The sequence below is a fragment of the Camellia sinensis genome, chromosome 7 (assembly GCF_055761805.1).
Source record: "Camellia sinensis isolate YWXY chromosome 7, ASM5576180v1, whole genome shotgun sequence".
NCBI lineage: Eukaryota > Viridiplantae > Streptophyta > Magnoliopsida > Ericales > Theaceae > Camellia > Camellia sinensis.
The window spans coordinates 75,652,182-75,664,034 of record NC_138967.1 but is presented as its reverse complement, the minus strand read 5'-3'; the positions used below and the strand labels follow the sequence as shown (position 1 = coordinate 75,664,034).

Here is an 11,853-nt window from a genome sequence, read left to right as displayed (position 1 = left end):
AATGTACATATGTGTAGAGTTATAAGATGGCAAGTTGTTGAGTGCCATAGATGATGTAAAAATGTTTGATATTAATGAAATAGGAAAAATAAAGTGAAAGATGACATGCTAGACATATTGAAAGGGTTGATCATGATGAATCATTGTTGAGAAATTGTGATGGTGTGTTGAAGACACATGATTATTTTACAAAATGAGAAACGTATTTGTGAAAGTGAGAAAGGTATTGTTTATTATTGTTGTTAAGGCATTTTGAAAACAGAGAAGTGTTATGAGATATTAATTATTGCATCTCATTTCCATTTGGGTTAATATCACCATTGTCTATGAAGTGAATTATTACCATTGTTGCATTCTCATCATGTTTACTTGAAAAGGATTATATTGTAATGAGAACTAATGGAAATGTGTATGGGGTAAATACGTTGGTATGTCCAGATAGGGGGTTGTAGACGTCCCCGAACGCCCCGGGAGGGTTAGTCCCGTTCTGTTCATTTGGGGTCACTACAGCTCGGACTCTTAAATGTCACGGTTCCTAATCTGAACCAAAGAGTCCAAATCCGGCAAATCGTTTTGAGAAACTGATTTTTTTGAAAGAGTAGTGCCAAATATGGACTGCTTTTCCAGATACAGAGTCGCCACCTAAATATTTTATTTTGGGAAATTTAGGAAACCCTGACTCGGTGCCAAGAGGCCACGTGTCCGTCATCACCAAAGTTGCCTCGGCTCGGGAACTTGGGTACGATTGGGGAAGGTCACTTCGTGAGCACCCCCGCTCGCCCGGTCATAGACCGGCCTCTACTAACCATGATATCTAGTTTTGAAAACTTTGTGAGTTCTTATTCCGGTTTATTAGCCTAGGTTACTATATGATGCGCACAGCATGCAAATATAGACCGGGTCGCCTGAATTGGAACGAAACATTTCATGCTTGTTTTTGAAAGTGATTTGCTACCCGTAGGTAGGCTTTAAAACATTTGATGATTTATTCCAATTTAAGTAACCCAACCTTCACCCACAGGCATTCAGGCAGATATATCATGTAAGCACATAGCCTCATGGTAAGCATGCTATTCATGGCAGTCACTCACACGCATGTAAGGATGCTAAAGCATAAAGCTTACCGAGTACTCCAAGCCAAAATAGGAATTCATTAGAAATCATGCATGATCCTAACTATACAGAAATGCCTAATGCAACACATGCAAAATGTAATTATAGCAGGCTCGGCTATTCTAAGATGGTATATGAAATGTTACAACTATCATGTATTCAACTTTGAAATTGAAAGTACAATGCAGTTAGTATGATGCGCCGAGCCCGGTGCATGCAATATAGATGAATGAATGCAAACATGCTGTCATACTGTATGCTAATTTAAATATGCCCTAATCTAACCATCATAAGCGGATAAATAAAAGGGAGAAAGACGTGGGGTTGGAAGACATACATCACACTCACGCACACTTATTACAGTTGTGCCCTCACGCAGAGGGTCCGAATAAATAATACAGTCCGAATATTACAGTCTCGAATGAAAGAATATTACAGTCCAAATGTTACAGAATCCTAATTAATTAATGAATTAACTAAGAAAGCAAGTAAAACTGGCGTGCAAGCCAGGGACTGCCTTGCTTCTGATGGATGATGCATGTCCGGGTTGTCTTGCGCGAAAATCCACCAGAATGCCCCAATTAGCCTCTGTTTACACCTGTTCTTGAAATGCGTGCCAAGCCCCAAAAGGTTGTTGATTCTTCATTTTGCTGCAACAGAGAGCAGGAAAGGGGCATAGCAATGTATTTGCACAGATATATGCATGTCTCGATCCTCGTGCCACCAATCACGCATACCGAGGCATGATGGCCGAGGAGTCGAAATGCACAACTCAATATAGGATGAATGCACATGAAACTATAGTTAAAACCTAACTCCATCATGGATAGTCCGGAGTGTCGGTGACTGGGGAATTGAGACACATTCCGTCACTCGGAGTACGAAATGTACCTCGTTTCCCGTGCCCGGGCTAACTCCTATTCCGAACACGATGCAATATGCATGATATGTATGAAATGCAACTAAGATACAATCCTAACATACACAATGCTATGGAAATGAAATACCTTGAAATGCGTGCACACAGGCACGCAAACCGAGAAAATGACAGAATGCAATCTAAGATACAACCTAGTATGCACTATGCTATGAAAATGATATGCCTTGAAATGCGTGCACAGGGGTACGCAAACCGAGAAAATGGCAGAATACGATGAAAATGAGATGCCTCGAAATGCGTGCACACGGGCACGCAAATCGAGGCAATGACGGAATGCGATGAAAGGCCATGGAAGCATGATATAGGCTTATACCAACATGAGTGAGCCTCAGCCACACTCACATAGGATGCCGACGGATAAAAAAGGAGGTGCCTCGAAATGCGTGCACACGGGCACGCAAACTGAGGCAATGACAAAATGCGATGAAATGACATGAAAACATGATATGGGCTTATACCAACACGAGTGAGCCTCAGCCATACTCACATAGGATGCCAGCGGATAAAAAAAGGAGGTGCCTCGAAATGCGTGCACACGGGCACGCAAACCGAGGCGATGGCAAAATGTGATGAAATGACATGGAAACATGATATGGGCTTATACCAACATGAGTGAGCCTCAGCCACACTCACATAGGATGCCGGCGGATAAAAATGAGGTGCCTCGAAATGCGTGCACACGGGCACGCAAACCGAGACAATGACAGAATGTGATGAAATGACATGGAAACATGATATGGGCTTATACCAACATGAGTGAGCCTCAGCCACACTCACATAGGATGCCGACGGATAAAAATGAGGTGCTTCGAAATGCGTGCACACGGGCACGCAAACCGAGGCAATGACAGAATGTAATGTAATGACATGAAAATGGCATGCAATCATTCTAATGGAATTTCAGCACTAAAATATGGGGGAAAACAGTCCCGAAATGAGGCGAAATGACATGAAATGCAAGGAATTGTCCCGAAATGTGAATTTAGGCACCCGAAATGACCTATAGCTATGCCAAACATGCACAATATGGACATGCAATGCAAAGACAGAAGCTATACAGTCCCAAAAGATGCACTTTCACAGTTATAAACATGGCCAAACAGCAAACATAGGTATGGTAAAAATAGCATGCAAGAATAGGGGCCAAAAGAGGGGTAATGAAGCAAGTGATACAAGCAAAACCCAAACTGAAAAATTTCCTCCTACAACATTGAAGAGGGACCAAAAATATGAATATTTACAGTATATGGCTGCCTCAAAATCAGTATACAAACATGATAGAAATGTGATGCAAAATGAGGCTCAAAAGTGGCTATAACATGAGGTATGCAAAATAATCACCAAACAGCCAAAGACCCTTAATAAAACATGTAGAATGGACCAAAATAAGCACTTTTCCAGAACTGTAGAATGGCCAAAAACAAAAGCATGGTAGGCTAACTAAACATGCAAGAATGGGGAATAAAAGAGGGATATAACATGAAGTGACCTATGGAGGTCCCAAACCATGAAAGGACCTAAATGAAACATGAAGAATGGACCAAAATAAGCACTTTTTCAGAACTGTAAAATGGCTAAAAACAAAAGTATGATAGGCTGCCATTGCATGCAAGAATGGGGAAGAAAAGAGGAGTATAAAGGTAGGTATAACATGGAAGTCCCAAATGGTGTTGAGCCCTTCTTCAATGTTGAAGAGGGGCTCAAAATAAGCCTAATATCAGTTTACAACATGCTCAAAAACAGATTGCTCATGGGTCAAAAATAGCATGCAAAATTATGACATACAAGAGGATCAATGAAGCAAGTGTGTCATGAAGGGCTCAAACAGGGTTGAGCCCTTAATGAAAAGTGAAGATGAGCTCAAAAGAGGGCCCTTTTCAGTTAGGGCCGGAGCTTGAAACAAAAAGCAAGTGAGGCTTATAAATAAATCAAGAAAAAGGGTCAAAAGGGGAAAAGTATCACTTACCCTTGAAGACTCAAACTTTTGTTGCTTCTTGGATCAATTTGCAGCTTCTTTGGCCTTTGAGAAACCTTCCTTGTTGCTGGAAATGAGGTGGTGGTGGCAGAGCTTGGTGGTGTAGAAGGAATGATGGTTAGGGACTTAGGGTTTTTCAAGGAAATGAGAAGGATAGAAATGGAGTTATGTATGGAAGCTTGAAGAAGAGTTTTTCTAACCCCAAAATACTACAAGGCTTGCTTGCTATATAGGCCAACAAGGGGGTGTAAAGGTGGGGGAAAAGGAGAGTAATATTCCCCCACGAAATATCCCCCAGATAAAGATCTTTTCTGGGGGATAAAGCCTCACAGCTGTAAAGGGAACAGTGCAAGGAGCTCGGCCGGCCTGGTACTTTTGTTGCAGGTGGCCGGCCGGCCACACCCCCTAGCCGGCCGGCTAGGGGTCAAAAGGTTCAATGAGATTTTCTGGCCGGCCACCAACTGATGGTGTTCTCCTATGTGTGTACAACACAACCATGTGGTTAAAATTCCAAGAAAGTGGGTCCAAGGGGTTCAACATTAGCCCGGAAGGAGGGGGTCAAAAGGGTCAAGTTGAATTAATGGCCGGCCATGAACTTTTAGGGTCCTCTCATGTGTGTACATCACAAATATGTGGTTCAAAGTTCAAGAAAAAAGGTCCAAGGGGTTCAACATTAGCCCGGAAGGAGGGGGTCAAAAGGGTCAAGTTGAATTGATGGCCGGCCATGAACTTTTAGGGTCCTCTCATGTGTGTACATCACAAATATGTGGTTCAAAGTTCAAGAAAAAGGGTCCAAGGGGTTCAACATTAGCCCGGAAGTGCGAAAAACGGGCGCCGGAGGGCGTCGGAGGATGTATAACTGGTTGCTGCAACAATTGCTGGCCTCCCACCCTTCAGTGACCTCCCCGGTGATAAAACAGAGGTACCTGCCAAAAATGAACGAAAACCGTTGCAAAACGAATGCTCGGGGACCAAAACGCGCAGTTCGGGGTCCCGAAAATGGGCTGTTAAGCACCGAAAGTGGCATTCGACCATGAAGTGGGCTTCTCAGCCCCCAGTGTCCCTCAAAAGGGAGCAAATAGGAAGTATGCCAAAAATTAGAGCAATAGGAGATGGTTAAGCGGTCCCGAACCGAGGCACACGGCCTACGGTCCCGAAAACCGGAAACCGGACTCCGAAATGGGAAAAATGGCCTACGGCCACCAAATGTAGCCTACGGACATTGAGAGATGGTCTACGGGACCTCTCCCTCCCCTCAGGAAAAGAAACAGAGAAAACCGAGTCTGGTTCGCAAACCGAGACAAGGCACAGAAGAGGGTTCGGAAGTCCGGAGGCAGGGCTCACGGCCGTGACTCTGAAACTTCTGAACAAGCACATTATGCAACATCACCAAGCGCTCAATCGGTGACGTCTGAGTCTTAAGGTCGGTCAAAAATGGGGTGTCTACAGTTGCCCCTCTTTGACAGAACTCGGAAGTCATAAGTGACGGGAGTGAATGTCAAAGCCCAGAGACAACCCATTTTTGACAAGACCGAAGACTTAGACAAACAGACAGGATAAAAAGAGATGCGCCCGCAGGCATGCCCGCAGGCAAGGGGCAAAATGCAAATGATATGCAAAAAGCCAAAGGTAACCCAATGATCGTGCAAATGCAGCAAGCTGTAATGAAGCAAGTATTCGCAAATAGATGCAACAGTTTTAAGCAAGAATGCAAAGCAACAACTACATTTCATGCAGTTAAGAATGCGGAGGATTATTCAATCCCCGCCACGTCTCACACGGAGAAGATACGATACCTGCGCGATTCGTCTGGTCGCATCAGCCTCAATTGAACCGTACATACAATATCGTGCCTGCAAAAGAGAGAAACTCAACGAGCACAATATGCTAACAACATGTATTTAATGTGATTCCGAAAGCTCGACACACGCAGTGCCGGTGAGTGAATGCATCGCAATGCAAGAATGGAACATGCGTGACAACGCATGCTCAAAACATGGAGGTATGCCGATATCAAGAAATGTACATGACAAGGCAAGTATGCTCATGAGAATGCAAGATAATGTGACACGAGCATGAATCAGGGCGTTCATTTGTCATGAAACAACGAGTACGGAAACGCGTGTTTCGGCGAAGGTAACTCAATCGCGGCCTCCGATCCACTTCCCTGAAAGGTTACAACTCATTCAAAAAGGATACACTTTGATTTCGATGAGTGATGATGAGACATATGTCAGAACTTGAAGCTGAAGTCCCGGCGGAGCAATTTCGCGACCGGAAGTGTACTTTTCTTGAACTTTTTCAGGTCCCGGGAACTCCGATCTTCCTCAAAATTTGCAGAGAGCTAGGTGGGCATGTGGGGGACATGGCCGGCCGTTCATCTTCCCAAGGGGAGGTGGCCAACCGGTTTCCCATAAAGCTAATGGCTGGCCGGCCAGTTATGCAAAAAGTAGATAGCTAGCCGGCTAGAAAAAGAGGCCGGCCGGCCATATACCAGATCCGAGGCTATTTTGGTCTTTTTCGCCTCCTTCCTTCATGCTTCTTCAACCAAGACTTGAGGCCTATAAAAGGCAGCCGAGGCCCCTTCCTTTCTTGCCTTCTACAACACTTTCCTCTCCAGATCTGAGTTTCACGCGCATTTTCCAACGCCCCGTGCAAATTGTTTTCGCAAAAACACTCAATTTCAAGCACTTTGAAGCGATTAAATTCCGGCTTCGGAGCTTCTTTTTGCATTTTCGCCACTTGAGGTAAGTTTATCTCAATATTTGGAATATTTTCTCGGGAGTTGACTTTTGTTGACTTTTTATTTCCCGAGAGTTGACTTTTGTTGACTTTTTCCAATTCTGGCTCATTTTCGCTCATTTTTGCTCCTTTTGCAGATTCTTTGAAAATGGCGGGCAATTCTCTCCACGGCGGAGGTTTTCCAGGTGCCGGAGATGATTTCGATCCTATGACCCTACCCCCGAGGTCCCGACCTTTTATTCCCGGGAGGTACCGTCCGCCAGCACATGTCCTCCCTCGTGCTGTCTTCCGTCATTTCACTAGCTTTAACGAGCGAGCACCCGTGGATCTGCTTCTCCGAGAGCCGGAGCATCACCTCTCTCATGAGGCCCGAGAGGTATTTACTTCATTTTCTGTATTTTTCCTAGATTTCGCACCTTTGCCATGCTTGAACACGCAGTTTAGCTTATGACATAGTACTTTGCTTGCATCTTGAACATGTAATTTCAACATTCGAATTTCTGAACACTCGGCTCATTAATTAATTGCGAACACACAGCCCGCATTAGAACACACAGCTCAAACACTGATTTGTCGAACACACAGCCCGAATTCGAAAGTGAACACACAGCCCGCACTTTAAATTTTCTGAACACGCAGCCCAGATAGATAGTGAACACGCAGCCCACACTAGTTGAAATTTGAACACGCAGCCCAAACTTTAAATTTTCTGAACACGCAGCCCAGATAGATAGTGAACACGCAGCCCACAATTTAACTGAAAGTTGAACACGCAGCCCAAACTTCAAATTTTCTGAACACGCAGCCCAGGTAGATAGTGAACACGCAGCCCACAATTTAACTGAAAGTTGAACACGCAGCCCAAACTTCAAATTTTCTGAACACGCAGCCCAGATAGATAGTGAACACGCAGCCCACAATTTAACTGAAAGTTGAACACGCAGCCCAAACTTCAAATTTTCTGAACACGCAGCCCAGATAGATAGTGAACACGCAGCCCACAATTTAACTGAAAGTTGAACACGCAGCCCAAACTTCAAATTTTCTGAACACGCAGCCCAGATAGATAGTGAACACGCAGCCCACAATTTAACTGAAAGTTGAACACGCAGCCCAAACTTCAAATTTTCTGAACACGCAGCCCAGATAGATAGTGAACACGCAGCCCACAATTTAAACTGAAAGTTGAACACGCAGCCCAAACTTCAAATTTTCTGAACACGCAGCCCAGATAGATAGTGAACACGCAGCCCACAATTTAACTGAAAGTTGAACACGCAGCCCAAACTTCAAATTTTCTGAACACGCAGCCCAGATAGATAGTGAACACGCAGCCCACAATTTAACTGAAAGTTGAACACGCAGCCCAAACTTCAAATTTTCTGAACACGCAGCCCAGATAGATAGTGAACACGCAGCCCACAATTTAACTGAAAGTTGAACACGCAGCCCAAACTTCAAATTTTCTGAACACGCAGCCCAGATAGATAGTGAACACGCAGCCCACAATTTAAACTGAAAGTTGAACACGCAGCCCAAACTTCAAATTTTCTGAACACGCAGCCCAGATAGATAGAATTTACATGTAGCTTATTTCACTTTATCGGCATACAGCCCATTTCATTCCATTGGCACACAGCCCATTCATTCCATTACTGACATATGTATTCATTCTGAATGCAGGTTGGTTCCCGCAGTGTGCGGGGGTATGGTTCCACCATTGCGCGGGACTGGTATGCCGAGCTCCCGGAGGGTGTTCGAGACTTAGTCAACTTGGCAGGGTTTGGGCCCTTCTGCATCGGGTTGTCACGTTGTCCTGCCAGGAGGACACTGATGGCAGCCTTGGTAGAGAGATGGTGGGACACCACCAATTCCTTTCATTTCTCTGCTACCGGGGACATGACCATGACCCCTTTTGACTTCGCTGTATTGACCGGCCTTGACATCGGAGGTTGGTCCATCCCCTACGATGAGGATATGGGCGAGTGGGAGGCTACCTGGATGTATCTGTTGGGGGCTCGCCCGCCCGTTGACAGGGTCTCTGGGAGAGTCCGATACACTTGGTTCTCTTCCCATTTTCGGCGGGCGGAGATGGTGCCTGAGACTCCCGAGGAGACAGAGCAGTATGCCCGTGGTTTCCTTATGTTCCTCTTCGGGACTACCCTGTTTGCCGACAGAGGGAACACAGTTGGGCTATACCTGCTGAGCGCTCTGGTTGACCTATCACAGGTCCATCGTTATGATTGGGGTGGCGCCGGCCTGGCTACCCTTTACTTTTATATGAGCGCGACCTCCCGCGGGCGGGGCGATTTACTTGGTGGCTACTGGAGAGCCTGGGAGGTACTTTTCTGTCCTCTTGATTTACATTTCTGCTATTCATTACTTGTACATTGCACACACGGCGCACTTTTACAGTCTGTATTTTGCTCTCAGCATTTCGTACTTACATTCTGCACTGCTTTTCTCAACTATGGGTCTATGTATACTTCCCATCATTAGCCCCAGAGTTGGAGGTGGCGAGGATTCTCATGACCCCATATTCATTGGTGTTCGAGGGCCCGCACCGGCCGAGACCTCGAGAGACCCTCCTTAATCTGCGACAGTACTTCGACATTGTGCGACATTCAGAGGTACCTCAGAACTTTCAGTTCCTTTCATTCTCATCTTTGATTTGCTCTGTATATTCTCGATTTTTGATTGGTTTATGCATTTATCATCCGCAGATCACATGGCAGCCCTGGGTGTCCTTGGGTGACGGTCTCCGACTTCAGTATACCGGAGCGTCGGACATCTCCCAGTATAGGGTCCTGCTTGAAGGGCCGGTTGGCAGGGCATGGTTCCTGGGGGAGCGCTTTCTGCGTCAGGTATGGGGGTATTTTTCTCAGGATCCTCCCGCAGTAACTCCAGCCAGCATGCAGACTGCTGACAGACTCTCTTACTCGGAGGTAGTCGGCGCCATGCTGGGTAGTGATGCTTTATTATATGTTGAGGAGGGGGACTACGCCACTTACCGTCACATATATTTGATGCCTCCATTGACGGGAGCTCATATCCCGATGATGAGGCCTGTCGGTATGTCATCCTCGGGCCAGGCTCGGGCTCGGGCTGCAGACGCCCCTTCTACTAGCAGGGCCGGTACATCTAGAGGTGGGAGTAGACCGGTTCCTCCGGTTCCGTCGACTCATCCTCATCCCGGATGGCCAGATATGCCTACTGAGTTGATGGCGTGGCAGTATGGGGCTAGCTTTCCGACTCCGATTCCACTAGAGCCTCCGATGCCCAGTGATCGATACGCCATTGATCCGGACTCACCGCCGGTATGCTCCACTTTTTTCATTCATCATTCAGATGTTTAGACACTCTTCTGTTCACTGATGATTATGAGCTCATTTTTGCAGCCATCGCGAGGGTACATGGAGGAGGTGGTTGGACTGGTGGCCACACTCGAGGGCATGGTCCTGCGGAGGGAGGCACAGTTGTCTGTCGCGGGCATTCAGGTACCCTTCAATTTTCTGGCATTTATCATACTTCTGATGACATGCTGATTTCTACTGCATCGATAGACTATTTGTGTAGAGCATATCTGGTACACACCCCACTTGTATTCTGTATTTACATGCACCCACTTCATGTAGCCTTTGCTTGTATCTGCATCTGATGTATATATTTGGACTGATGCATTTGAATTGAACTTTTTGTTTTCAGATGCCTTCATGGTCCGGTCAGCCGCAGGCCAGGACACCCGGGCCTCCTTGGGGAGCTGGGCCATCTGGGCCTTTTTAGGGGGCGGGGCCATCTCGGCCTTCCAGAGGAGCCGGGCCTTCTAGGCCTTTTCGGGGAGCTCGAGGAGGGCCTGTCCGCAGACACAGGGCTCACGTTGTGGAGGTGGAGCCTGATGAGGAGGAGGATGAGGATGTTGAGGAGGAGGAGGAGGCTACCGATCGTCAGTCAGAGACATCTGCTGAGGAGGGGGGCTCCGGTTTTGGCTCGGGGAATAGAGGCGAGGCTGAGGGGGATCCTGAGGATGACAGCTCCGACTCAGATGGTGATGATGGTGCGGAGATTGTCCCGCAGAAGAGGATGAGGAGTGCTTCTCGTTCCCGCTCCCGAGGACTTTGATGTTGCTATTTCCTGCTTTATTTTTCTTTTTGCTAGTAGTTTGTAGCACTTTGCACATTGTTAGGCAGTTTTATTTTTTGTAAAACTTGTACCTTTGTTTGTTGTAAAGCATGATGAAATGAAATAGCTTTTGAAAAAGATGTTTGTATTTTAAACTTTTAGCATCGTATCGCATCATTTATTTCGCACAAAAATGAAATTGAATGGAAATGCGCAATGTGTAATCACCAAGTCAGGTAGTGAACCGACGCGACAAACTAAGCAACTCAACTTACTAAGATATAACAGAATCTTTAGCAAGTTTACAACTCGATAAGCAAAATGCAACAATGTTGACAACGCAAATAAACAAGACTTTAACAAAAATTGCTTAAACAGAGAGCAATGACTCAAAAACACAAAACACGTCCGCTCGACAAACAACTCGATAAGCAAAACAACAACTCGATAAACAAAACTTGGCAACAACAGAGTGTACTTCTGACAATCTGGGCACCGGAACGCATCCGAAACGGAGGGAGATGAAGGCCTTTGACTTTCCCGTTGCATGGGAACGCTTGAAACTTTCCTCAAAGAGTAAAACAGGGCCAGGGGGATACACTGCAGCATTGCCGGCCACCTTTGGGAGCCGACCAGCCATTTTTTGTAGAGAGAGATAGCTGGCCAGCCATTTCTGAAAAAGTAAATGGCTGGCCAGCCAGAAAAGGTGGCCGGCCGGCCACTCAGTCCTGCAGTCACCTGGTTTTTGACATGTGTCCCCGTGAATAGTGTCTTTCCTTCTATAAAAGCCTCAACTTCGGGAACATTCATTTCATCTTAGTTTTAGACAAAGATGGAGGCGTTTCTCGCAGAAAATCTCATATCTTGGATCTCTTCTTTGGATGGCTCGGAAAAGCTGAATTTCCGGGGTTTCGGCTTGAATGCACTATTCACGCTCAGTCGTACTCCGCTACAGCTTCCTTTT

The 11,853-nt window shown here is 46.0% G+C and overlaps 1 protein-coding gene across 1 annotated transcript; it reads left to right on the top strand.

The window, feature by feature from the left end:
• Nucleotides 1–9,785: 9,785 nt before the first annotated feature.
• LOC145794690 (uncharacterized) lies at nt 9,786–10,571 on the top strand. Its single transcript, XM_082877077.1, has 3 exons — nt 9,786–10,087; nt 10,169–10,267; nt 10,476–10,571. Exons 1-3 carry the CDS (start codon nt 9,797–9,799, stop codon nt 10,551–10,553), a joined length of 468 nt encoding a protein of 155 aa, XP_082733203.1. The 5' UTR covers nt 9,786–9,796; the 3' UTR covers nt 10,554–10,571.
• Nucleotides 10,572–11,853: the final 1,282 nt, after the last annotated feature.

What these genes read in the sequence shown, in the direction of transcription:
- LOC145794690 (XM_082877077.1), top strand. Translation starts at nt 9,797, where the DNA reads ATGCCTCCATTGACGGGAGCTCATATCCCGATGATGAGGCCTGTCGGT. An exon ending in TTGATCCGGACTCACCGCCG is followed by an intron (nt 10,088 to 10,168) that starts GTATGCTCCACT and finishes TCATTTTTGCAG; the next exon opens with CCATCGCGAGGGTACATGGA. An exon ending in TGTCTGTCGCGGGCATTCAG is followed by an intron (nt 10,268 to 10,475) that starts GTACCCTTCAAT and finishes TTTTGTTTTCAG; the next exon opens with ATGCCTTCATGGTCCGGTCA.